Source organism: Stigmatopora nigra, chromosome 11 (genome assembly GCF_051989575.1).
Source record: "Stigmatopora nigra isolate UIUO_SnigA chromosome 11, RoL_Snig_1.1, whole genome shotgun sequence".
Taxonomy (NCBI): domain Eukaryota; kingdom Metazoa; phylum Chordata; class Actinopteri; order Syngnathiformes; family Syngnathidae; genus Stigmatopora; species Stigmatopora nigra.
This window is the reverse complement of record NC_135518.1, coordinates 14,637,054-14,662,350: the sequence shown is the minus strand read 5'-3', so window position 1 is coordinate 14,662,350 and position 25,297 is coordinate 14,637,054. Positions and strand designations below refer to the sequence as shown.

At 55.9% G+C, this 25,297-nt stretch overlaps 3 protein-coding genes and 1 non-coding gene across 8 annotated transcripts; 2 read left to right on the top strand and 2 right to left on the bottom strand.

The window, feature by feature from the left end:
- The first annotated feature begins 21 nt into the window (after positions 1-21).
- On the top strand, positions 22-18,145 carry cnga4 (cyclic nucleotide gated channel subunit alpha 4). 4 transcript variants are annotated; one of them, XM_077728161.1, is made up of 10 exons: positions 14,891-15,497; positions 15,596-15,637; positions 15,773-15,894; positions 15,983-16,084; positions 16,155-16,261; positions 16,331-16,914; positions 16,978-17,039; positions 17,115-17,223; positions 17,322-17,487; positions 17,551-18,145. In XM_077728161.1, the coding sequence occupies exons 3-10, from the start codon at positions 15,800-15,802 to the stop codon at positions 18,030-18,032; spliced, it is 1,707 nt and encodes a 568-aa protein (XP_077584287.1). In that variant the 5' UTR covers positions 14,891-15,497; positions 15,596-15,637; positions 15,773-15,799; the 3' UTR covers positions 18,033-18,145. The 4 variants fall into 4 exon arrangements, with proteins under 4 accessions (XP_077584286.1, XP_077584287.1, XP_077584284.1 ...); XM_077728158.1 differs by having other exon boundaries at positions 16,978-17,223; XM_077728160.1 differs by lacking the exons at positions 14,891-15,497; positions 15,596-15,637 and adding an exon at positions 22-265 and having other exon boundaries at positions 16,978-17,223.
- On the bottom strand, positions 7,201-8,952 carry olig2 (oligodendrocyte lineage transcription factor 2). The gene is made up of 2 exons (XM_077728230.1): positions 8,801-8,952; positions 7,201-8,293 (listed from the first exon to the last, which is right to left on the bottom strand). Exon 2 carries the CDS (start codon positions 8,271-8,273, stop codon positions 7,365-7,367), a length of 909 nt encoding a protein of 302 aa, XP_077584356.1. The 5' UTR covers positions 8,274-8,293; positions 8,801-8,952; the 3' UTR covers positions 7,201-7,364.
- trnal-caa (transfer RNA leucine (anticodon CAA)) lies at positions 14,781-14,889 on the bottom strand. Its single transcript has 2 exons — positions 14,852-14,889; positions 14,781-14,826 (listed from the first exon to the last, which is right to left on the bottom strand). It is a non-coding gene; the product is annotated as a tRNA-Leu (tRNA).
- A 252-nt stretch (positions 18,146-18,397) lies between the features above and the next one.
- On the top strand, positions 18,398-25,257 carry trappc10 (trafficking protein particle complex subunit 10). 2 transcript variants are annotated; one of them, XM_077728157.1, is made up of 24 exons: positions 18,399-18,622; positions 19,358-19,439; positions 19,536-19,671; positions 19,826-20,025; positions 20,103-20,298; positions 20,391-20,502; positions 20,580-20,827; positions 20,994-21,140; positions 21,236-21,350; positions 21,430-21,506; positions 21,586-21,677; positions 21,742-21,882; positions 21,974-22,065; positions 22,129-22,238; positions 22,306-22,758; positions 22,821-22,962; positions 23,050-23,208; positions 23,272-23,498; positions 23,581-23,681; positions 23,767-23,917; positions 23,990-24,160; positions 24,306-24,471; positions 24,540-24,728; positions 24,798-25,257. In XM_077728157.1, the coding sequence occupies exons 1-24, from the start codon at positions 18,571-18,573 to the stop codon at positions 25,031-25,033; spliced, it is 3,795 nt and encodes a 1,264-aa protein (XP_077584283.1). In that variant the 5' UTR covers positions 18,399-18,570; the 3' UTR covers positions 25,034-25,257. The 2 variants fall into 2 exon arrangements, with proteins under 2 accessions (XP_077584282.1, XP_077584283.1); XM_077728156.1 differs by having other exon boundaries at positions 18,398-18,622; positions 21,974-22,238.
- Positions 25,258-25,297: the final 40 nt, after the last annotated feature.

Genomic DNA, 25,297 nt, shown 5'->3' with positions numbered 1-25,297 from the left:
GCGGGGCGGGCGGGGTCGCACCCGCGCCGCCGTTCTGGGCGGTCCGGAGGGGCGACGGGCCGAGCCGGGCCGGGCCGGGGCCGAGGCCGGACCATCTGGCCGACGTTTACCTGGCCGCCGGCCATCCCCGCCACGACCACGACGACGGCTGGCGGACGGGCGGGGTCGGCCCCGTCCGGCCCCCCCGGATGACAGGCGGAGAGCAGATGTCCGTCAAGGCGCTCTCCGGCTTAATTAAGGAGGAATCGGCCAGCCACGAGGTGCGGTGAGTACGTGACTTTCCTTTCAAAGGCACCGACCCGTCCGTCTTGGTCAATGTCGTGACCGTATTTGATTGCTAAAGGACGGGCTCTCTTTGCCGTAGCAATGAGTTTTGCGATTGTGTGATTTTTGCATGCCCCCAAATGAACAAGAGCTGACCCAAAAATTCCCCCCAAAACACTCCTGACAGACCCTTAAGTAACCCACAACCAACAGAAAGTGACCCCAAAAGGCCCCAATTCAACAGAAAGTGATCCAAAATAGCCCAAATGAACAGAAAGTGGCCCAGAGTTGTCGCAAAAAAATCAGCATAAAATGTCCAGGGGGGGGGGTTCGTGAGCCCACCCCAGAAGGCCCCCAAATCAGTTGACATTTCAGCGCCGCTATTTTTAACGTGCTCGTTTACGTGCTCTTTTTCTCGCCGGGTGTGGATTTTGATCCGGTCATTAGCGACACTTGCTCATTGCCTTGATCTGCTGCGCCCCCCCCCCCCCCCCGGGTGGGGGGGAGGGGTCCTCCGGGGGAACGGCGTGCGCTCCGTTGCGCTACGTTGCGCTGCAGCCTGTTCTCCAGTTGTGATACTGCTCGCTTCCTTATGATGACAATTAGTGGCTGTTAGAGGGGGGTACGCCCGAGGGGGGGGTCGCTGGCTGGGTGGGTGCGTGCGTGCGTTTAGAGAAAGACACAATGAACAAACACGCATAGAAGAAAAAAAAAAGAGTTGCTAATGAGGAGGCCGAAACTCCTGAGACCCCATCAGGTGTAGCCAGGACCGGGGGGGGCGGAGCCTCGTGACAGCGCCGCATATGCCCGACTGTGCCGACTAAAAACATCTTTGACGTTCTGCGCTCCGCCGACAGCTGCGACCGCCATATATATATATAAAAGTGCACTGGTAATATACTGTTAAATCACCGTAAAGACTGGGAAAAAATACTATACATTTTAAAAATTATTATTATTATAATTAAAATATTGGCTGCAATTATATCATTTTTACAATCATTTCTGTTTATTGTAGTCAAATATATTCCTAAAATAGCAAGAAAATAGTTCTTTCAGCCTGTTTATTAGCATTTAAATGTGGGGCTAGCATGGTCTACCGTCACAAACGCTTCTTTTACTCTATGAAATACACGCAGGGACGAAACAAATTGAAAATACTAACAGTGATGCGAACGTAAATCCGAGTATTTGTTTGCAAAAAGAGGCCGTGCCAAAAAGAAACAAACAAAAAGAGTGACGCCACGCCAGGCCCAACAAGCGCGCTTTTGTGAGCGCCAGCTGGACGTGCGGCCCGGCAGGCCGGCACCGTTGGCTTACTCGCCGGCGCGTGAGCGTGACGCCGGGCGCCCTGACGTCAGCGGTTGCCGTCTTTTAAATCCCTCCGTTGACCTCGCTGACCTTTCAACTGGGCCCAAAAAATAAGAGCGAGGCGCGTAAATCCACCGTTCTAGCCTTAGCCAGCAGAATGGCGGCTGCTAATTGTCTGGAAATGTCAACTAAAACAAGCCCTCATTAAATGACACTGTGACAACGCCGTAAACGCTACGCCCTGTGTGTGTGTGCGCGCATTCTCCTGAGGGAAATTAGCCACGATGTCTGCCCCCTGATGGCGGGCAACGCCCATTCCCATCAGGTCTCACAACAGCTAATTGGCCGGCGCCTCGGCGTGGCTGGCCCTCACTTATTATATATTTACTGTTTAGGCTTACTTGTGCTTTACTTAGTCATTAGCGCCAGACAAAATGAGGAGGCGCTTAAAAGAAGCAAGTGGGCGGGCCCTTTTGAAAAATGCCTCATTCTTAAAAGTCCCTCCATTTTCCTTCCTTTTTAAATGAAGCACATCAAATGAAATAGGAAGCCGTGTAAGAAATTTAAAAGGGTCTATTTTATTCTTTCAAATGAGTCAAATGAAATCAAATCAATAATTCAATGTTTTTTGTTACAAAAAATACAATTCATGGTAAATAAAAAAAACAAAGCTCACTTTTAAATCAAAGTCGATTGAGAAAAGGATGATTGTGCTTTGTTTTTGCAGTCCTTTTTTTTTTTTTGCACCTGAATAGAATTGCCAAAGATCCTTTCCTTTCAAACTGAACACTAAAACTAAATGTGAAATGAGAAACAGGACAAAACCAGAACCCCCCCCTACCCCCCACTGAACAAATAGTTGTTTTGAAACGGCGGCCACGCTAGCAGATGCTAACGTCACGTGCACGGCCAGAATGGGCCAATTGAGGCGACGGCGGCGCGGTGGCACAACGGAGGCGTTTGTCAAGAGGAAAAAAGATGTGGCCAGCATTGGGACAGACGCTCTCCTCTGCTCTTCTGTCTCTTCTCTGTCTTTTCTATCAAAACAAATGAAAGGCAGCCCAACAAGACAGACGCTTTATGTGGGCAGGCCCTGGGGGCGGAGCCAACCAAACACCCTCCCTCCTCGTACTGGTCGGAGGCCCGTGGCAAACACTTGACCTCCCTTTCTTGGCCATTGACGTTGCCTGACGTCCGGAGGAATGGGCTCGGCCAGATGGACCCCTTCTCTCCGTCGGCGGGAGGATTAGCGCGCCGCGTGTCGCACAGTGTGAGCGCGACAAGACTCCCGGAACGAAGACAGGGGCCCGATAGCGGCGCGTCTGTCCGGCCCCATGGGGGGGCCCGGCGCTGTTTTGCCTCAGCCCTGCTCGCCCTTCACGGCAACATCTCCCTCTCCAAATGCCACATTCTCGTCACATTTCTGTCAATTTGGAGACCCAAAATCAACGTGCCCCAATGTAAAAAAAAAACAACAAAAAACCAACGACAGCAACCTATAAGTGCCTTCAAAAAATCAGGACGTGCTCCAAAATGAAGAGACAATATCAAAGTTGGCTCCAAATCAAGCACTGAGGCTTGGCTCGGAGGAACGGACGGGAGCACCTAGCTCCGTCTTAGCAGGCGTGTCACGCGCCGTGGCGGCGGCGGCGGCGGCACGTGAGCTTTTGACACATGCTAATGTATGCTAAGGAGGACGCGGCAGCTGCCGTGACGTCACCACGGCTCTCTGACCGGCCGACTGGCCCGTGCCCTTGCCTTGACGGCTTGACATTCGCCCGGTCAGCACAAAGCCAGCGCTCGCCAACGCTCGCCAACGCTCGCCAACGCTCCCCAACGGCCCGACCGGCGCTGAAGTGTGGTGGCCGGCGTCCAGACGCGGCGCACCTGAAAAGAGCCACTTTGCAAGCGACCTTTTGGCTTTGCCCTTGACGTGTTTGCCAGCAGATGGAGCGCTCAGATGGGTGCGGCGGCGAGACCCCGTCGCCGCGCCTTCCCCGCGCCTTCACCGCGCCCTCCCCGCGCCCGCCGGCCCGGCCTCCCAAAAACAAACATTAGCATACGTGCCGCCCTACGGGGAAGAGATGAGAGAGCCGTTGGACAACATTCAAACAATATGGACAAGGAAGAATCATCTGAAAGATGGCAGACCCAATGATTGGACTTTTTCAAGGCAAGCTAACCCACTCCCCACGCGGCGGTGGACCAAAGGCTGGCTGGCTGCTTCAATTAGCCGGCACAAAAAAAGCCTGCGGAATTCCTCCTTGTTGTCCGGAGGGCGCGGAGGGTTCAGAGGTCACGCCGAGGCCTCTTTCGGGGGCGGGGGTTCATTACCACGGACTGGCCCCCCCCCCCCAAAAAAAACCTTTTGGCCTTTTAGCGCAATGTCCATTCAAATTAACGGGAAGAAAATGTTTCCCCAAGCCCGAGTGTCCCAAAAAGGGATCAAGCAACGGATTTGTCGGTCATGTCCGTCAATGGAGGGTCCACTTTCATCATTTTCATTGGTTCACCTCCAAAAATTCATGGGATCATTTTTATTTATTTTTTTCAAATCATTTTGACATCCTAGCCAAGATGAGACCATCTGCAGTCAAGAAAGCAAACACGTCCCCCTCAAAAGGTAGCCTAGCTAACCCGCCAGCATACCTTGTCCATATTTGCGGGCCTTCATAATCCTCCCGCAAGGGCCCCCCCCCGGTCTGTCCACCTTGAGCTCCTTTTGGGAGGCCCGGGCTCCGTCCGCTTCGGCGCTCGGCGTCTCCGTGGCCGTCCGGCTGGTCGGTCCGTGTGCTCGCCCGGCGTACGGCCGTCACTTGGGGAACCTGGGAGGCGGGGCCGAGCCGGGCACCCCGCACACCGCGCACGGGCAGAACAAAGGCGGCGCCACCACCCAGCGCGCCACCTCCGGCGGGGCCTCGGCGGGACACTTGAGGGCGACGGCTGGCGGCAACAGGGGCCGCCCGGGGCCCGAGAGCAGGCCCGGGCGGGGGCCCGGGCCAAGGCCGGGGCCCGGGCCAAGGCCGGGGCCCGGGCCGGGGCCCAGACCGGGGCCCAGCTCGCTCAGAAGCCGCCGCATCTCCTGCAGGGACGAGCCCAGCAGCAGGATGTAGTTGCGCGCCAGCACCAGCGTGGAGATCTTGGAGAGACGGCGCCCGGGGCCGGGGCAGGAGCCGGGGCAGGTGCCGGGGCAGGGGCAGGGGCCGTGGCAAAGGCCAGAGCCGAGGGGCCCGCGCGTGGGTGCCGAAGAAGGGGCGTAGGGCAACATCACCTCCCTCAGGGCGTCCATGGCCACGTTGAGGTCTTGCATCCTCTTCCTCTCGCGGCTGTTGATCTTCCTCCTCAGCTCCCGCTGCTCCTCGGCGCTCAGTTCTCGCGCCGCCGCCCTGGACGGGCCGCCCCTGGGCCCCCCCGGCGGGTGGAGGCCGTGGCCGGGGGCCGCCGGCGCCGACTCCCGCGAAGGCCGGTGTCCGCGCCGGCCTTCGCTAGAAGGTCGGAAAGCGTTCATCTTTGGTCCAAAAAGGGGAAAACTGTCCAATCCCAATCTCCTCCCCGGGTTGCTGGCCAGACGGGGAGGGGGGGGAGGCGCGAGCGGCTCCTCGCTAGGCGCCCAAGTGTGGCAATCCCACGATAGAAAGTGATCTGATTGAAGGGCTCCTCCCCGAGGACCTCTTGTCTCGTGCCAGTGGGGGGGGCGGGGGTTATGGTCTTGTTGACTATTTCATGAAAGCCATCCAATCCAAAAGAAGTGATGTGATGGCCTTTGGCAGAGCTGACCTCCCCCCCGCCGTTTTGGATGCGGGAAAACGTCTGAAATGCGGAGCGGTTGCCGTGCCGATGGACGGACGGACGGACGGATCCCGCCCATCCGCCCATCCGTTCAGGTGACGGTTCACACGCCGGGGCCTTCTCGGTCAAAAGACGCATTGACCCCCCGGTTCATCCCTCCCGGACGCTCACAGAAGGCCACTTGTCCGGAGCGGCGCTTGGCCACCTGCGGAGGCCCCGGCCCAGGGGGGAGCGCAACGGCCGGACGGAGGGACGGACCACGTCGGATCCGGGGGAGAAGAAGGAAAAAAAAAAGGGGGGCACCCGCCGTCCAAATAGAAAAGCCGCCCGCCGCATCCGCCGGATGACTGGGGGGCAAGGGAGGGCTTTCTATTGAATCCGTCCAAAAGCACATGGACACATGGGCACCTGGGCACTAAAAGAGCCCAGTGTCCCATCTTTTCCTGTCGTCACGGTGACAGCAAAGGAGCGCACTCAATCCGTCCTTTGAGCGCTCGACTGGGAGGGACAGACGGATGGACGGATGGACGCCGCACTTCCTCTCCTCCTGTCGTGGGCCAGAAGCCTGCCTGAAGTCACTCGCTGTCCAAGCAAGACATGGCGAAATGGGCCACGGCGTGGGGGGGCCAAGCTAAAGCCAGCCGCATCACTTAGTTATTTAGGTGAAAGACGTAAGTCCAAGTCATGCCTATGCGCCCCCGCCGCCACTCGCTGTTTCCTTCAAAGAAGATTGGATCCATGTGACCAGTCAAGCGGCTGCTGTTAGATGTCCAATCCCCTCCACCGCTCAAATCAACAGGAAGAGATCCCAAATGTTAAAAAAAAAAAAAAAAAAAAGGACCCAACCAGGACGCCAAGCATAATGTCCAATGCCATTTCAGGTGTGTGTGTGTGTGTGTGTGTGTGTGGGTAAAAATGACTCTTTATTTTAATTAAATTTCATTCATATATTTCAAATATTTCAGTCGTGCTCCGAGATTTTCTCTACAAACATTTGTTTGCGTTCCGTCGTTTATTAATCATCTCTCAAATGTTTAAATATATTTATTCAAAATCCTTTATAGGACATACTATTAATAATAATAATAGCCCCACGGCCCCAAATGTGTAAATAAATCTCTCTATTGAATCATTTATATAATGTATTTTTAATATAATAAGAATGATAGAATAACGGCAATCCGAGGCATTTTTCAAACGGGTCAAACGTTTCCGACTGAAGCATTGATTATAAATTCAAGATATGAAATTATAGCAAGTGAGGATGATCATGCGCAAAAAATATCACCGTAAAAATTTTGAAATGTTGCTCTTGAATAATGTGCCGGAGTGATGACACGTTAAATGATCATTTATTTGAAAGACTGTCATACTTTTTAAAAAAAAATCGGTGTTATTTGATTTGAGATGATTTTTATTAGGATGAATTCGAACCGATCTGCATAAGATAAAAAGTGCTCCCCTTTTGCGTCTTTTGGCAAATGACATGAGAGCAAATATTGCGCTGAATATTCATGCTGGCCAAAATGTTTTGCGACCTCTATACAAGGGTATCAAATGGTAATAATTACAAATGTATTATTCATAGCTGCGTCAAGAAGAAGAAAACCAAAAAAAACAAAAACAAATGCTAGATATGATTTGGCAACGGATATCTTGACAAAATGTTACTTTGGCAAAAGTAAAACACGACGGCTTCGTTCGATAAAAATGGATCGTTTTCATTTCATTCGAACAATATTTTTGACGGTCAAAAAAAAATATCATTGCTCATATTTTATTTTAGGCAAAAATAATGATTTATCCCCAGCCCCAAATATACACACACACAAAAAGTCCTTTTTTTGTTGCCGTCTTCGTAGTTTGTTCTTTATTTTCCAGTGTCATCACATGCAAGTCACGTGTCAATAAATATCCCTTCGTTCCTTTCTTACAAAAATACACACATTGAAAAGCGCGTGCACGTCAACTGTACAATATTTACACGCCCGCCCACTTAATCATTTGGACTCCCCCGTTAGGCGCGGCACCGCGCACATGCTGCACGGACACGGCATCCCGGCGGCGGCCGCCGCCGCCACGCCCCAGTGCTGGAAGCCGCCCGGCAAGGGGCCGGCCGCGTGAGCGTGCGGGTGCGCGGGGGGCTTGAGCAGTCCGTGCGGTGGGGGCGGCGGCGGGGGAGGCGGAGGAGGCGGCGGGAGGAGCGGGTGATGCACGCCGTGGGGGCCCGCCGAGCCGGCCGCCGCTGCCGCCGCGGCCGCCGCCACGGCGTGCGCGTGCACGGAAGCGTGAAAGCCGTGGTGGGCCACGGCGGTGGGTCCGGCTCCAACGCCCCCTCCTCCTCCTCCTCCTCCTCCTCCTCCTGCTCCCCCGTTGCCGTAAATGTCGGCCAGCAGGCGCTTCATCTCCTCCAACGAGGAGCTGAGCATGAGGATGTAGTTCCTGGCCAGTAGCAAGGTGGCGATCTTGGAGAGCTTGCGCACGGAGGGCCCGTGGGCGTAGGGCATGACCTCGCGCAGGCCGTCCATGGCCACGTTCAGGTCGTGCATGCGCTTGCGTTCGCGGCTGTTGATCTTCAGCCGGATGGACTGCAGCTCGTTCTCCGACAGGAGTTTGCGCTCCTTCTTGGAGGCGGCGCGGGCCAGCTCCGACAGATCCGACAGCTCCGACAGTCCGCACAGTTCGTCGTCCTCGTCGTCGCCGTCGCCGTCGCCGTGCGACGCCGCCCGCGGCCCCGCCGCCTGCTGCAGCTGGTGGGGGCGACGGCGCTCGCGGCCCGGGAAATCCACCTGGGTGGACGACACGGCGCCCGGGAAGCCGTGAGCCGAGCGGCGCGGGCCGCACGGGAAGGGTCGGCGGCGCTCCGCCTCGGCCTCTGGCGACGACGCGCGGCTGGCGTCCGACTCCATCGTGCTTGCGTCGTCGGCACCTGCGTGAAAGACGGAGATAAAAAAATGGAAACCTTTGACTAAAAGTCATTTCGGCAAATATTCATTCGCGGCATTTTGGCGAGCGAGTCCAGGTTGCATGTAGTATTGGTTTTATGCAGAAAATTCATCATCGTATGTGACGTAAAAAAAAATGATATACGGGCACGCCATGTTGAAATGTCAAATAGACGAATGAAAATCACCAAATCAAAGTGCGGATGGAGATTGAAATACGAGCCGTCGTTAGCCGAATTCCAAAAGAGCATTTTTAAAAAGAAAGTAGCGGCCGCCGATGGGAATCATTTCTTTGGGTAAAAAAATAAATACGCTCAGTCAAATATTGCGATACAACTTTCCAGTTTTGATAGAGCCACCAACATGTAAATTTGACTATTGACTTTGACTTTTTTTTTACGGCACGGAAACAATACAAAGCGCTCATTTCCAAGGTAGTGAAACAACGCGATCTTGCGCAAATCCCCATAAAACGAGTGCCACCGTCTCACCTGGTGGGCCGCCGTTCTCCGTGCGTCCAAAACGTCCAAAAAGTCCAAATTCCGCAAGCCCAGCGCGCACGATCCCAGCCGACCACGTCAATTTGCGTGCACTTCCTCCCGCGCGCGTGACAGCTGCAACAGCGACACGCCTGCCCGGCTTGGCGTCCTTTTATACGGAGGGGGGAGCCAGCCAGCCAGGGGGGGGAGCTGTTTGGGCGTGGGGGCCGTTGGGAGACTGGGACCTTCAACACCAACCAATCAACTGCTTTTAGAGCGAGCGAGAGAAAGAGAGAGAGAAGGAAGAGTAGCTCTTTTCCATAAGTGAAATGACAAACGTAGACCACAAGAAGAAGAAGAAAGCCCCCCCACCCCAAACCAAAGGTGGCCCCGGGGTAGCCACGGCTTTCGTCTTTCCGTCTTTTGCTCTTTTAGTTCGGAAATGACGTATGGCGGTGGCGGTGGTGGCCCGGGCCGCTTGAGAGTAAACTAAAGTTAACGTTGGCTTCTCCATAGGCAAAGTAATGACCCCCCCCCCCCCCAAAGTCAACCAAATGGCCTCCAAATCGTCCCAAATCAACGGCCAATGACGCCGAATTGAAGCGAATAGGCCCCCCGGCCTAGAAAATGGCCTCCAATGGACTTGGTCACGTTCCCAGATTTTTCCTCTCTTTCCAACACAAACGCATTGCTTTTCATAGTAACATCGCTAATTCGAATATTGGCTTTTGTCGTCGTCAATGTCGGACTGGGTCTTAAACCCTGTGATTTGTTCTTTTGTGTGTGTGTGGGGGGGGGGGGGGGGGCGAGCGAGGTGGCAGTTTGATGGAGTGCTGACATTCCAGATGGGAAGAAGGAGGAGGACAAAAAGAAGGAGAAAAAAAGGATGGCAGGCCACAATGCGCCGGCGGCCCGGCTAATCCGCGCGGGACTCGCTCGCGTTCGCCATTTCTTTGGCCGGCCGCGTTAAAACGATCCGCTGGCCCTTTGAGGGGGGGGGGCTTTGCGCTATTAGGAGCTAATTAAGTGGCGGGCCGGCCTTGCGCGCTGCCCCAGTCCAAATGGGGAGCTTACAAGCTCTTTAGCTGGCGTGACAAATTCAATGGCCAGCCCAATTCAATAACAAGCCAGAGCCAGAGCCAGAGCCAGAGCCAACCCTCCCTTTCCCTCAGCAAACCACCCGCTTGCCCACCCACTTGCCCACCACCCCATCTGGCCGCCGGCACAGAAAAGGAGGATTTGCCCCACGGCGCGGACCGTGCGAGCGGCCCGCTTGGAGACTGGGGCGGGGTGATGGGGGGGAGGGTGCGGGGGTCCGGGGGTGCGGGGGCGCCCACTTTGTTCCTTTTGCGCCTGGATTCAATTCAACAGGCGGAGATTTGCTTTGGCCAAATGTTACAAATGTTTCGACAAGCCGGTCTCTGATCCTCGAGGGTCACGGGTGGGGGGGGGGACCCGCTGGGGGAAGGGGGGGGGGGGCAACGACAAAGTAGCGTGCGGGTGAATATAGCGGGGGACAACCACCATCCTAGGCCACCGACTCCCCAGCTAGCGGCTAATTGTGCCGCTCTGATAGCGGCAATATTAGCCACAAAGCCTACCTGGATCGGACTGGTGTTGACCTTTGACTCAAGCGCAACAATTTTGCTTGCTAAAATGTTTGAACGGAAGCCCCAAAAAGAGAGATTTTGACTGGCGGCTTGTCACTTGACATGCATTTGGTTTGATTTCAATACAAAAAAAATAACTTTGACCGTTGATTGGTCCAATGGATGGTGGGAGGCCAGCTAATGGCAGGGTGGGGCAGGGCAACGCCACTCGTCAAAGTACCATTGACACCAAGGTGCCAAAGGTGGACAATTAGACGCGTTAACATTCCTCCGCTAAGACGCGCGCCGCCATTATTGGTGACGTCATTGTCATGGTGAAATCAAGGTGTCTTCATATAGCAAAATCAATGACTACATGTTACAACATGTTGAATCCGTTCGCCATTAAATGTCCGTGACTGTACACGTCCACGGCGGCCCACCACTTAAGTGCGAGCCACGGCAGAAAGGAAGCCTCCGCGGTGGGAGTATTTAGCGGGCGGGGGCCACGGGCGGGGGCCACGGGCGGGGGCCAACGGGCGGGGGCCAACGGGCGGGTGTTTGGGAGCGTGAAAGGGTTGGGGCGGTTCACATCATCGCCCCATTGAAATGGGCCCCTCCCCTGTTGTAAAACAAGCCCGCCTTAACACAGCGCCTTTGTGTGCCCACCCCACAGGAAACATACCACCCAAAGTGCCCGGGAGGGGGCGGGGCCGCCCGCAACAGGTGGGGTTAATGAGAGCGGGCCGGGGACGTAAAAGGGGCGTTCCCGCCGGTTTCCGTAATACGGGGCCCTAATGGCAAGATTGATGGACGCGGACAGCGGGACAAAACCGGGGGGCGGACGAGAAATGTAAGGGGGGGGCGCGTCCTGAATGGCGTCTCGCCCGACGCCGGAGTCACACGGACGCATGGGCCGCCTCCTGGGGGGCTAATTAGCAGGGAGGTCTCGGCGACAAGGCCTCGGAGAAAAGGGGACAGGATACGGGGCGAGCGCGGGTCAGCGCTGACCACCTACCGAGAGACCACGCCCCCGAGGCCCTCCATCCTTCGCCACTGTAAAAAAAAAAAAAAAAAAACACACACACACACAAGAGAGCTTGATTTAAAGCCCCGTCGTCTTGCCGTCATTCCTAACCTCTGTTGCCGGGCGGACAATCGACTCCAGGACCTGACTTGTCTTTCGGGGCCGAGGCGGAGGGGGGGGGTTCCCGGGGTGGCCCTCCAATTTGGAGTGGATCGGCACACTCGGGAAAGTGCCACACACTTCCAGTCCTTCCAGTCGCCACTTTGTCAGCCGTCAAATCGCGTGTTGGCGAGGCCTCGCCGTCCAAAGCGCGAAGAACGCCACGATTGGCAGCCAAGCATTCATAGTATTCCATGTAACGAGGGACGAGTGCATGCAGGCGTGTGACGTGACCGGGTCGGCGCTCGTCGGCCATTTTGGGGCAGTGTCCTCACTTTACAATTTGGTTTTTTTCAAACAAGTATTTTTTCCTGCATACCAATAGTGCTGAAAATGTTTATCCGCGGCATATTTAATCCCCCGCTTTACGTCTGTGACAAGCATGAACCCGTAGTGGCTCCAAATGATCGACAAGTCCCCTGGGAATTCTCCCAAATGCTCATAAAGTGACCCAAATTCCTGACTTGTTTGTGTGTGTGTGCGCGCGCGCCAACGTGCGTGTGTCAAGGACAATAAAGATGTAAGCCACCATGCTAATGAGTGTGTAAGCACCAGCAGCAGTTTAGCGCTTAATCCGTGCTTTCTGGACTGTGAAAATGGGGGCGTGTGTTCCGTGCTCCAGAGACGCGCGGCGCCAATGGCTCAATCGGCAAATGGCCAAAAATGGGCAAAAATGGGGTGGGCGGCCGGGCGGGCGGCCGGTTTGGGCGGGCCGACGACAAACGGGGTTATGTTTTGTCGTCCGGCACAATCGGCGACAGCGGCGCCGGACAAAAAAAATGTGTGTGAAAGATGGCCCCCGAAAGCGCCAAAACGCCCCCCTTCTCCTTCCTCATGAATATGCTAATCCCCACTGAGCGTGGCTCGTTAATTAATGAGCCGCGACGACCCGCTTCTTCTGGGTCTCGGGCTGGGTCGGCCGGGCCGCACCGTGGCGGCGGCGGCGGCGTCGTCGGAGGGTCGCGGCGCGCCGCTCAGCCGTGGCGCTAACAAGGCCACAAACCGTTAGCGCGGTATTAACCTACATAGTGACGGGCGGGTAACAAAAGAGCCCTCTCGGGCGTCGCCCTTATTTTGTTTGCGCGGCCAGCGACCATGACTCGTTTGCCACCCCGAATTGAGTCGCGTTTCAGTCACCGTTGGCCCTCGGTCGCCACCGGGGCGACATTGACTCTGGCCACTGTACTTTTCGCTGGAACTTTTAGTCCGTTTTTTAAGCATTACTATCTGTCATTTCATTCCAAAAAAAAAAGTCACTTTCTGTTGAGTTCAGTGGTCCCCCATCACTTTCTGTCTGTTTTGCCTGACTTTCTGTTGATTTTGCTACAATTCTGGTCACTGCCCTCGAATTTGGCCCACTTTCTGTTTCTGATCCCGGGTCACTTTCTATCCATTGCCAGACGTCTATCGGCGTCAATGGAATACCGTAAAAGAAGCAAAAGTGCGCTTGGGGGCGCCAACTTGGCGTTTTGTGAAAGGCCAAGTCGGAAGGGGCTCGTTAGCCACGTCCGTCTCGCTTCCCGCGAGCGAGCTGTCACTCAGGCGCCGGCGCTCATTTGTTGCGCGTGAAGCGCAAAAGTGCCGTGTGGCGTGTCGCTTTACTTTGCTGTTTAACGAGCTCTTTAATTGAGCCGTCTACTGGCCACCTGTCGGCCTCATTAGCATGCTAATGCCGCGCCATTGTTGTAGCGCTGACAGCGAGAGGACGGGGGCGCCGGCGGATTGGAGGCGTTGGGCTGGGGGGGGGGGGTCAAGCGGGGGACCCCTCGGGGCTGTCGCTCTACTGCCGCGGCGGCGCGGCGGGGCCACGCAAACAAATCAGAAAGTGAACTTTTTGGGGGCCGCCGTGCTGATAATCCAGCCAAAGAAAGTGTACTAGGGGGCCTTTATTTTGCCGCTCTGTTAATCTCATCTGTGGGACCAGCATTGTGGAAATAGTTCCCATTGTACATTCTTGGATCAAAATGAATAATATAATACAGAATTGTGATTGGACATCTAGTATCATCGTCCATTTCAATAGGTCTAGCTACGGAAAAGAAGAGGAATAAATGAAAATGCCGACAAGGCCATAACGGGCGTGCCTTTTCCAATTAGAACTCTTCAAAAGAAAACTTGCTAGTTGAAGCCGAGCCCCCCCACCAAAACAAAAGCAAAAAGGTCCTAATCCTCTGATCAGCATGCCAAGAGCACATTGGGAAAGGGTGCGCGGGGGGAGTACGTCTTTGATTGAGTGGGGGGCATCTAAGGTGGCGCCTCTTCTTGTCGGGCGGGCCCTTGAAGGCCATGCCTCCTTACTGATTCGGTGACAGGCGGGTGGGCAGGCGGGTGGGCAGGTAGGTGGTTGCAACTATCTTGACCCTCCCCACACGTTGGAATGTTCCATTGTTTGGACGGACGACTTTCCCAGTCCGGAGCCGACGTTTGTGTCACGTTCAAGTCCCCCTCATGCAAAAGGCCTGGAGGGGCGGCCACTTGAGGAGACTACAAACAATTAGCACTCAGCCCACATGTAGCTAAGCTTAGCGTCAAATCCTCACCTTTGTCCAGACAAAGTGGCTGCACTGGCACCCACCCCCCCCAAACACACACACACACACACACACACATCCCAACTCATGGGAACGGCACAGTCAAGTCCCACGATTAGCATCCACTGTCTTTGCCAACCTATGACATCTCTCGCTCGGTGTTAATGGCAATTGTAAAATTGCATGAAAGTGCGTCAGGTTGCACTGACACTCAGTGGATGGTCAGCAACGGTGCACCCTCTGGCCTGTCGCCTGCCAACATTTACGCTTTTTGGAAAGGAGAAGTTGCATTTGGGGCATTTTTGGGTCACTTCCTCTTACATTTGCGTGTTTCTGACTGTTTACTCAATTTCTACAACAATTTGTTTTATTTCAAGCAACATGAAAGATGCATTATGAGTTCATTGACTGGCTCAGATTATTACTTCCTTCCCATCGAGTCTCCTGTCACTCCATTATAGCACTTAATTCATGTTTGCAAAAGAATAAAAAGCAGAAATAGATATTATATCCTGATAAAAAATAATTGTGAACGAGAATTGGTTCATTTGCTCAATGGAACTTGACTTTTATTGGAAGTAATATCTGCAGTCTGGTTTGTTTGGAAGTAAATGTGTTGATGCTTTTTTCCCCTGTGCTAAGCACAGTAGTCACGCTACTACTGTAAAAAAAAAAAAAAAAAGTCTTGTCAGAAGTGGGATTCGAACCCACGCCTCCATTCGGAGACCAGAATTCTCTTTGCGGAGAAGGTTTCAACCTTGAGTCTGGCGCCTTAGACCGCTCGGCCATCCTGACAACTGACATCTCCCTGCAGTACTTGCCTTTTTAAAGAAAAACATTCTGACGCGTGCTAAGAGGACGAATGATATAACCCTCCACACAGTGAAATGATTGCATTGAACATCTATGTAGATTTGGAAAAGTCATTCTAATCCTTTTTGTCGCTGTCAGCCGTGACGCGTCGTATGTGTTAGCGTACCGCTAGCTTCGGTTGCTATAGCGTGCTAAATAGTTTGCAGGATTAAATATGTGCACGTGCGTTTTAGAAAGACGTGGTAAGTGGACCAAAAGTGGCAAAGACGTTCACTTTTATGGTTTCGTGACATTTGGATTTTATTTAACGAATTATCGGACGATTACGCTTATCCCATGCGTTACGTCACTTCCTTCTGCTGAACTCAGAGCCATGTCGAGAGAGAGTTGCGAAACTCTAAACTCTCAGGTCACGTGGTTCACGGAGGCAGGCCCGCACAGTTCTCGATGCAAGGCATCTCTGTAATGTAGAGAGCGGCGATTGCAATGTTTCTTGGTAAAAATGAATAAAATCCACAAACTATACATGCTCATTGGATTTGGTGCATCTACAAACATGAGACCACGTCTTAAAAATATATATATTTCAGGTCTTGTTAAACTTGATAATAGGTGTACATTTTGTGAGTTTGTTTGGTCAACTGTAAATAATCTTTTTTTTGTGATTGCCCCTTGGGAATGTGTTGAGACATGCATTGATGTATTCACAATAGTGGTCATTTGACCAAAGGTAAGCTTTGAGGTCAAGTGGAAAAAACATGACGACGTTTGCAAAGAAGACGCGCCTCCTCCCTCAGATGTCCCGAGAGGGTGAAGGTGCTCCCGGAGGAGATGCCATAACCTTGTTTTGATTTGTCGTCCGTAGTGACCGGGCCACACTTTCAGAGCCACCATGAATGGATCTTCTGCCGGTACGGCCTCCGCCCTGCTCGGGTGGCGACGGAGGTCCAAGGAGACCCGGCGAGAAGGTCCAGATGAGCCGCCGAGGTGAGCAAACTACTTTTTATTTGAACATCATCACCTCAGATTGATAGACACGCCGGTCCAAAGAAAGAGCATGCTGGCCTGCTTCCAGCTGGCAAAGTTGGGTGGTGGACCCGGCCGATCGCCTCTACTACATTTGGCTGCAGCTGATGGTTCCGCCCGTGGTCTACAACTGGGTGGTCATCATCCTCAGGTAGGCGCGCCGCCCGTCCACTTGGTGGCCTCCACTCGTGAAGGTGTGGCTTTGCCGCCGGCCGGGACAGGACGTGTTTCCCCTCCATCGCCACGCGCTACCTCGCCATGTGGCTGACGCTGGACTACGCCTGCGACCTGATGTACGCCGTCGACATGATCGTGGCCCTGCGATCGGGTACGTCCGATTGGAGAGAACGAGGAAGCCGGACGACTAGGAGACCAGATGTTTTGTCCTTGCGTTCAGGCTACCTGGAGCAGGGGATCCTGATCAGAGACCCGGTCCGCCTGAAGAGACGCTACCTGAGCTCCAGGCGTTTCTTCCGGGACCTGGCGTCCCTCCTGCCCACCGACCTGTTATACCTGGTCTTGGGGCTCCGGGCGGCGGCGGTGAGGATCAACCGCCTCCTGCGCACGCCGCGGCTGAACGAGGCGCTGGACCGCATGGAGACCAGGACCTCGTACCCCAACACCTTCCGCATCAGCAAGCTGATGATCTACATCTTTGTGCTGATCCACTGGAACGCCTGCCTGTACTTTGCGCTCTCCGACTACATCGGCTTCGGGAGCGACGGCTGGGTTTACCCCAACATCTCGCGCCCCGAGTTCGCCTCCACCCGTCGCCAGTACTTCTACTGCTTCTGGTTCTCCGCCCAGATCTTCACCACGGTGGGGGACACGCCCCTGCCCGGTCGGGAGGAGGCCTTCCTCTTCATGATAGCCGACCTCCTCATCGCCGTGCTGGTCTTCGCCTCCATCGTGGGGAACGTGGGGAACGTCATCACCAGCCTGAGGGACCGCGACAACGTCTTCTTCCCCAATCACGAGCTGGTGAGACGAGCGGCCATCCCCTGTGGGCGCGGCTCGTCACTTACCCGCTTGCTTCTTCCCCAGGTGAAGAACTACCTGCGCGGCCACCACATCAGCAAGGAGCTGCGGCGGCGGATCGACAACTGGTACCAACACCTGCACATCAACAAGAAGATCATGCGTGAGAACGAGATTTTGCAGCAGCTGCCGCTGCACCTCAGGACGGAGATCGCCGTCAGCGTCCACTTGCCCACCCTCTCTAAGGTCACCATCTTTAAGAGTTGCGAGAAGAGTCTTCTGGAGGAGCTGGTGCTCAAGCTAACCCCGCAGGTTGGCCCTCCCTTTGGCGTCGGTTACCTTTGCTAGACTGGAACTCGGCTTCCCGTCTTGTGTCCTTGTTAACCTCCAAAGCGTTGATGACGCCGCAGGTGTTCAGTCCCGGGGAGTACGTGTGCAGGAAGGGCGACGTGGGCCACGAGATGTACATCATCAAAGAAGGGAAGCTGGCCGTGGTGGCGGACGACGGCGTCACCGAGTTCGCCGTTCTCACCGCGGGAAACTTCTTCGGGGAGATCAGCATTCTCAACATCAAAGGTCAGACAGACCCTTTGTCCTGGCGGCGGCAATTTTGACCGAACCGAGGCATCCACGCCGCAGGCAACAAGTCGGGCAACCGGCGCACCGCTAACATCCGCAGCGTGGGCTACTCCGATCTGTTCGGCCTGTCCAAAGAAGACCTGACGGACGTGCTGTCCGAATACCCGGCGGCCAAGCGGCACCTGGAGGAGAAGGGCCGGCAGATTCTCACCAAGATGGGGATGCTGGACGAAGGCGGGGCCACGGAGGGGCCCGGCGCCCGAGAAGTGGAGACCAGGATCGCTGCGCTGGAGGGCGCCCTGGAGGCCCTCCAGACCAAATTGGCGCGCCTCATGGCGGAAGCCGAGTCCAGCAACCGCAAGTCGGAGGCGCGCGTGGCCCTGCTAGAGTCGGGTCTGGCCGCCAAACGGAGAGAAAAGGCCCAAAGCGGCGGCGGGGAGAGCCGAGATGGAGGTCAGCTGGGCCAAGGCCAAAGTGGAGATGAAGGCCAGGACCGCCTGAAAAACCGGAGGACGGTTTGGGAAACCAATCAAACCGTGTGACACTAGTCACAGTTAGTTTTTGTACTATCCAGTATGGAATTGCGTATACATACTTTTCAGTACCAAAAATGGAGTTAAAAATGAGTATTGTGACGAGTAGTTTAATGCCAATGGCAGCCAAAGAGTTGAATAAAAACAGTCAATACAAATTATTTTATTTATTTGGATTGAAATCTGACAGTCGTGACATTTTGGCTTTGGTTCACCCAAAACAAAACAAAAACATTGAGTTTGCTACTGAAATGACTTCCTGTTTTTTTTTTCAAAAGCACCTCGATTGGTCCGAATCAGCCGGGTACTTAGACCAATCCCATGGCAGCATTGCATGTACTGCAGCCAATCAAATGGAAAGAGGGCGCTTCCTGCCTAGAAGACCAGTGGGCTTGTAGGCGACTGCCAGGAAAGCCCAAGACGGAGCTGAGCGGAAGCAGTGGCGAGCCACTCGCTTGTTAGCTAGCTGTCAGGCAAGCTTCGCCCGTCCGCCCGCCCACCCGGTGCGGTCGCGGCTGCTTTTCATGGCGCGCCGCCGCTGAAGCAGATGGACCAGGCCGCCGTCATCTACACCATGGAGAACAAACCCATTGTGACATGTGAGTGAGCGGTTGCCCTGACCGACGTTAGCTTCGGCCTTTAGCTCGCCTCCAATGTCCGCTTCCGTCGGTCCGCGCTGACACTGCGACGCGCGTGACGCGTTTGTTTGCTAGGTTCACCCAGCTGCGAGCTAGTTAGCCGACAGGTGAGCGGGCCTGCTAGTCGAGGACCCTACACAGTCGGTTCAAGCGCTTTTCTTTGTTACATTGACTTTGGACCTTGTTGGCCCAGGCCGTGGCTCGAAAACAACCAGGTTTCGTCCTCGTTAGCCCTTTTCCTTCACCAAACCGAAAGAGGGTTTGAGTTGTTTCGGTAACAGTCTGTCATATTCTCGCCCAGCTGCGCATGCGTGTCAATAGAAGTAAGTCGGCCGTTGGTGACTGTCATGAAGAAACGGTTCAAATGTCAGCTCTTGCGTAGTGGCTGACACATTAGGGACGGACAGCAAAAGTAAATCACGTGAGCCAACTTCACCAACATATATTTAAAAAAAAATTAGCCCTAATATCCTGTTCTTGCTCTTCCTCTGTCTAGCTGCTTTCTTGGAGTAAACAACCAGAATCGGAGTACATAAAAGGCCCATGTGACACAATGAACTGTTCAGCTTATAAAGATTCTCTGACTCCTTTTCGTATTGCTAGTTTTCTCCAGTTTTTTTTAACAAAATGAACAAAGACCAGTTTCAAGAGTGTCACTTATGCTGCTGCTACTTGTGTTGTTGTTGTTTTGGCCAGGTGCTGGGGACCAGGCCTTGTTCACCTCGCTCTACACCTCCCTGGCTCAGCAGCTTCCCAAGGAGCCCATGGAATGGAGGAGGTCGGTACACGTCAATAATTGCGACCGAGGAAGTTGTCGCCACTCCGGCCGGACGCATCTGGTTTCTAAGAATTTTGCCACCACCCGTTTCTCCAGGACGTACGGCCGTCCCCCCAAGATGATCCACCTGGAGGCCAACTTTGTCCAGTTCAAGGAGGACTTGCTGCCGAAGGATGGCACCAAGGCGCTGCTCACCTTCCCCTTCCTGCACATCTACTGGACCGACTGCTGTGTGAGTACTCCAACGCTGGTATTCCCATGGATATGTTGACGAATCCACAAAAATCATTAGTCGACGATTTAAAAAAAAAAAAAAAACTAAAGGTTTGCCACAAAGAAAACATAAGAGTTGTTGTTTTTCCAAGTCATGTCTTGTGGGCCGTCAGGACACGGAGGCGTACAAGAGTAGCGTGAAGGAAGACGTGAGCCGATGGCAGAGCAGCCTGCGCTCTCACGGATCGGCCGACTGGGTCATCATCGTGGTGGACGGCGGCGACGCGCGCAAGAAGAACAAGAGCAACATCCTGCCCAGGTCCTCCATCGTGGATAAGATCCGCGGCGACTTCTGCAACAAGCAGAACGACAGGTTAACGATTGGCGCTCCTGCCCGTGAATTCAAACGGCTGACGACGTCACTCACGGATGCAAAAATAATGCCAAAAGGTGCGTGGTGCTGTCGGAGCCGCTGAAGGACTCGTCGCGGTCGCAGGAGTCGTGGAACGCCTTGCTCCTCAAGCTGAGGACGCTGCTGCTCATGTCCTTCACTAAGAACCTGGGACGCTTCGAGGACGACATGCGCACCCTCAGGGAGAAGCGCACCCAGCCCGGCTGGAGCTTCTGTCAGTACTTCATGGTTCAGGTCAGCGGGTTGGGCTTTTTCCCCCGTGGCGCCGGCCGGGCCGGGCCGGGGCTTTTGGTTCATCCTAAACGGCCTCCGTTTTCTGCGCTCAGGAAGAACTGGCGTTCGTCTTTGAGATGCTGCAGCAGTTCGAGGACGCGCTGGTGCAGTACGACGAGCTGGACGCGCTCTTCACCCAGTACGTGCTCAACTTTGCCGCCGGAGGTACGAGGCCGTCGCCGGCGACGCTGGCAGCCGAGAATTCAAAAACCACTCTGGACGCCCGCTAATCCCCCCCGCAGACGCGGCCAAGTGGTTGGGCTCTTTCTGCTCGCCGGTCCTCAACTGGAGCGGCCTTCTCCTGCGCCGTCCCATCGACATGGAGAAGCGCGACGGCATCCAGCGCGGCTCGGCCGGCCTGCTGGACCTGCGCGGCTACCTCTTCTCCAGGCAGTGCACGCTGCTCATCTTCCTGCAGAGACCCTGGGAAGTCACCCGCAGAGCACTGGAGCTGCTGCACAACTGCGTGCACGAGTTGCGCTTGTTGGAGGTGGGTGGGCTCTTAAATCAGAGCATTAGCCCTAACTTAGCGGCATCGCCTTTGTAAATTCTTGTTTGTGGCGAGCAGTGTGCTAGCATCGCATCCTCATTTTCTTTCGTAGCCTTGCCCAATTATTTGCATCTTGTGTAATTTTCTTGGGAATGTTTGGTGGCAGGTGTCGGTGCTGGAGGGGGCGCTGGACTGCTGGGTCTTCCTCAGCTGCCTGGAGGTTCTGCACCGCATCGAGAGCTGCTGCGACCAGGCCCAGCTGGCCGCCAACAGCGCGCACACCGTGGGGCTGTGGGCCTACGCCACCGAGAAGGTGAGAGATTGTTTTCTTTGATATGTGTAAAGAACGCCAAGGGACCACAATCCTACAGTTAGCCTGCGTTGTACTTGCGTCTTTTTTTCCGGCAGCTCAAGTCTCTGGGCAAACTGTGCGGACTGACGTCCCATCGAGGTCCCACCTCAGAAGATTTGAACCGGACGGTGGACCTCCTGGCCGGACTGGCGGACGAGCGACCCGAGACCGGTAGGCGGACGTCTCCCGTCGAGTCATCCGGGGGTCTGTCCTTGAAATTGGCCTCACATTGCCGCCTTGCCTGCTTCAGTCAACGTCCTGCAGAGTCCTTACAAGAAGCTAAAGGAGGCTTTGTCGTCCGTGGAAGCTTTCGAAAGGCACTACCTGGCAAGTGGGCGCCGCTTAGCCCAGGGACGGACGCCACTGCCGCCACCGCCGCTCAACTCCCGCCATTACCTCCCCTCAGGAGCTGTCTCAGGCGGCCACGGAGATGTACCGGACCATCGGGAGGCAGCGTTCGGCCCGACTACTGGGCAAAAGCCTCGCCGAGTTTTACATGTGAGTGAGAGGCTTTTCCGTTCGTCCAGGTGTGATGTCTCGGTGACATTTTTCCCGGTCGCAGGAGCAAAGGGCAACCGGAGCAAGCCGAAGTGTTGCTGACGGAGGCCCTGACTTCCTACGTTTCCGAGGGTTGGACTTTTCCCGTCACTCACACCAGGAAGCAGATTGCCGAGTGTCAGAAGCTGCTGGGACAGAGCGTGGAGTATCCTCCCTCCACTTTTCTGCATCCAGGAGGGGAAAAATGTGTCCCAAACTACGTGCGCCTCCTTTCCTTAGCCAGCTTTCCGCGTCAGTTCGTTAAAAACGAGCGCCTTGCTGGCCGGCGACGCCAACCTGGACACGGACGAGAGGACGCGATTCTGCCGGGACGTGCTGGACTTTGACGGTGAGCCGCGGTCGGCCGCTTTTCTCCGGCGGCAACCCGCTGACGCTGGCTTGCCCGTCGCAGGGTCGGCGACTTCCGCCAAGTGCCCGCTGGACATGGGCGTCTTCGCTCGGCTCACGCGACTCCGCTTCCGACCGGGCGGCGCTTGCGTGCACTCGGGTGCCCTTCTGCAGGTACCATTCCCATTAGGTTTGTGTCCCGCCGTTCTTTATGACCACTTTGCTTTGTGATCGGACTCAGGTGGAGCTGACGCTGCATTCCTTGATGCCGGTGGCCGTGCGGCTGGAGGAACTGGCCGTCAGCCTCCACCTGGACCCCGAGCACGGCTCCAAGGGGGGCGCCCACAAGCACGGCGTCGGCGCCTTTCCCGACACGGTGGAGCTGGAGGCGGCCGCGGGCACGCCGGCGGGGCGCCGCTCCTCCCTGAGCGCCGGCCCGGCGCCGGAGATGGACGAGGCACACGACCGCAGCCCCACCGACAACGCCTTGAGCTCGGCCGGCGTGGTGTGCAAGAACGCCCACCTGGTCATCCGGCGCCGCGACGGCGGCTCGCCCCAGGACGAGGGGCGCGCCCCCGCCGGGAATCCCCCGGCCAACGCGCCCGCCGTGGCCCCCAAGGAGGGGGCGCGTGCGCTGAGGGCCCGAGACATCACGCTGGAGCCCGGGGATAACGTTGTGGTGCTCACGGCGCCGGTGAGACTCTTGTTTTTATTGGATCGAGTTGAATCAAAATGACTGGCATTTGTTTTGTCAAGAGCGACGAGTCGGGCACGTACACGCTTCGCCAGCTGCACGTGGCGTTGGGCCGAGTCAGCTTCGTCCTGCCGCACATCTACCCGGCCGTGCAGTACCACGTCTACTCTCAGGAACCGCAGCTCACCGTCCAGCCGCTCTCGGGTGGGTGAGCCCTCCGTCCAGAGACACAAATGAAAGGTGCTTTAACAATACTAATCCTTGTTTTGTTTTTTTTGTCTGTCGGTCCAGAGCCGCTGCTGGCTGGCCTGCCGCAAACGGTCAAGTTCACCCTGCTGACGGGTCACTACGCCGTGAAGAAGGGCGACGCCCTCCAGCTCAGCAACAGCGACGGGATGCCCGTCCTCACCCGGGCCGGCTGCGCCGCCCGCATCAGCAACACGGGCACGGGTAAAGGAGCGTCCGACGGGCGGCCCCGCGCTCGCCGAGGTTGACGTTTGGTTTGTCACTCAGCGCCGCGAGAGAGCGTGCTGTCGGTGCAGTCGTCCGACAAGGTGACCAGCATCAGTCTGCCGCCCACCCCGCCCTACCACGCGCTGGATTTCCACCTGGAGGTCCTGTGTCTCATCCCGCCCGGAGCGGAGCGGCCCGTGGACGAGCGGCTGACCAACGGCGAGGTCCGCCGTCGCCCCCGCAGCTACAGCCACCCGGACACGGCCATGACGGCCATCGACCAGAAGGTGAGTCCCGGGATGGAAACAGAGCTTTGGTTGCGCCACGGCAGGTTTCGAGATTTTGGAGTTAATTTCCATTTGTGCGCAGATGTCCATCGACTGCCCGTGGTCCATCTACTCGTCCCTGCTGGCCCTCACCTTCCACATCCCCTTCAAGACGGAGCACTCGCTGTTGTCCGCCGGAAACCGGTGCGCCCCTCCCAACGGCTCACGCGGCAGCCACATTGGGTCAAATGGCCGCCGACGTCTCATCGCCCCCGCCGTGTTTTTTCAGGAAGTACATCCAGGTTTGCGTGCGCAACGTGTCCGATTCGGACTTTACGCTGGCCCAGGTCAAACTGGCGGAGAAATGGCCGGCGCTTCAGGAACGAGAGCAGCAACGGTCCCAGGTGGAGATGCGATCTCTCAACGCCGCGGCGGAGCAGGTAATGGAGATTTACTGCCATTAAAACAAACGCGAGACCAGCTACGATTGATGGAAACGTGGCGGTGTTTAGTTGTTGTGCAGTAAGCAGAGCGTGTTCTGCTTGTGGGAGGTGAAGTGCGCGGGCGAGCTCCCGTCCAGCGTGGCCTGCGTCTTCTCCGCCAGCTTCTTCCCCCGCGGGCACCGCGGCCCCACCGACGCTTTCAAGCTATTCCACTACCACTTCCCGTTGGACAAGGTGCCCGTAAGTAACATCCACTCGCTCGGGATTTTCTTTGAGGCTTCCGGCTACTATAGAATGGAAATGAGCGGTGTTGTATTCTCCAAAGAAAGCAATTGAATGCCACACGGCGCCGAAAGAGTCACGGCACATATTTGTCGTTCCTCAGACCCTGTACAGCGTGAAAGCCGACATCGTTCCCCCGGCCAGCGAGCCACACTGTCGCTCCGGCGCCCTCTGCGAGCTGGACGTCCTCATCTCGCGACTGTCGACGGCGGCGGCGGTGGCGGCCGACGACGACAAAGCGGACGCCGACGGCAAGCTCATGTACGAAGGTAGGACTCGGTGGGGCCGCCGGGGAGAAAAAAATGCACGCGTGTGACTTTGGAATTGTCCCGGGCAGTGGCGGACAGCAGCAGCAACTGGGCGCTGTGCGGCAAAAGTTCGGGACTGGTGTCGCTCCCGTCGGCCGCCGCGTCGCCGCACCGGGTTCGCATTGAGGTCATGCCGCTGTTTGCCGGCCACCTCCCGTTCCCCAAGATCCAAGTCCTCAAGTACCTTCCTCACAACGCCGCCGTCCAGCCGGAAGCCGGTGAGTGGCATCTCTGTAGCGTAGCTAAACCTGGCGCTAAGCTAACCACCCACGCCGCGTGGTCCTCAGACGGCCCGGTGGAGAACGACAGCCTGTCCCTCCTGGACGAGGCCACGGCCGACACGGCCAGCGTGCGCAGCCGCGGCAGCGTCCAGTCGCTGGGCGAGCAGCAGCAGCAGCGGGGTGCCGCCATGCCCCGCCTGGAGCCCTTCAGCCCGGGCCAGGTGTTCAACCACAGCCAAGCCCGGCAGGTCCTGGTCTTGCCCGCCGCCGACGACCACATCTTGGAGGTTCACGCCACGTGACCCGAAGGTACCCCCTTAAAGACTTTGTACAGACTGGAAGGCGTCCGAAGCAGCGCGTGTGTGTGTGTGTGTGTGCCGGCGGGCCACGAAATGAAGAGAGTGCGCCAAAGCTAATTGTTTGTCTTCAAGCACGCACGCCCGTGTATATTGTAAATGTCCCCCCCAACCCAAAAATCCTATTGGATTGACAGTTGTATTATTAATAAAATTCTCAATTACAATCATCTTCCTGAATGTCATCTTTCGCGAGGTAGAGCGTCCTGA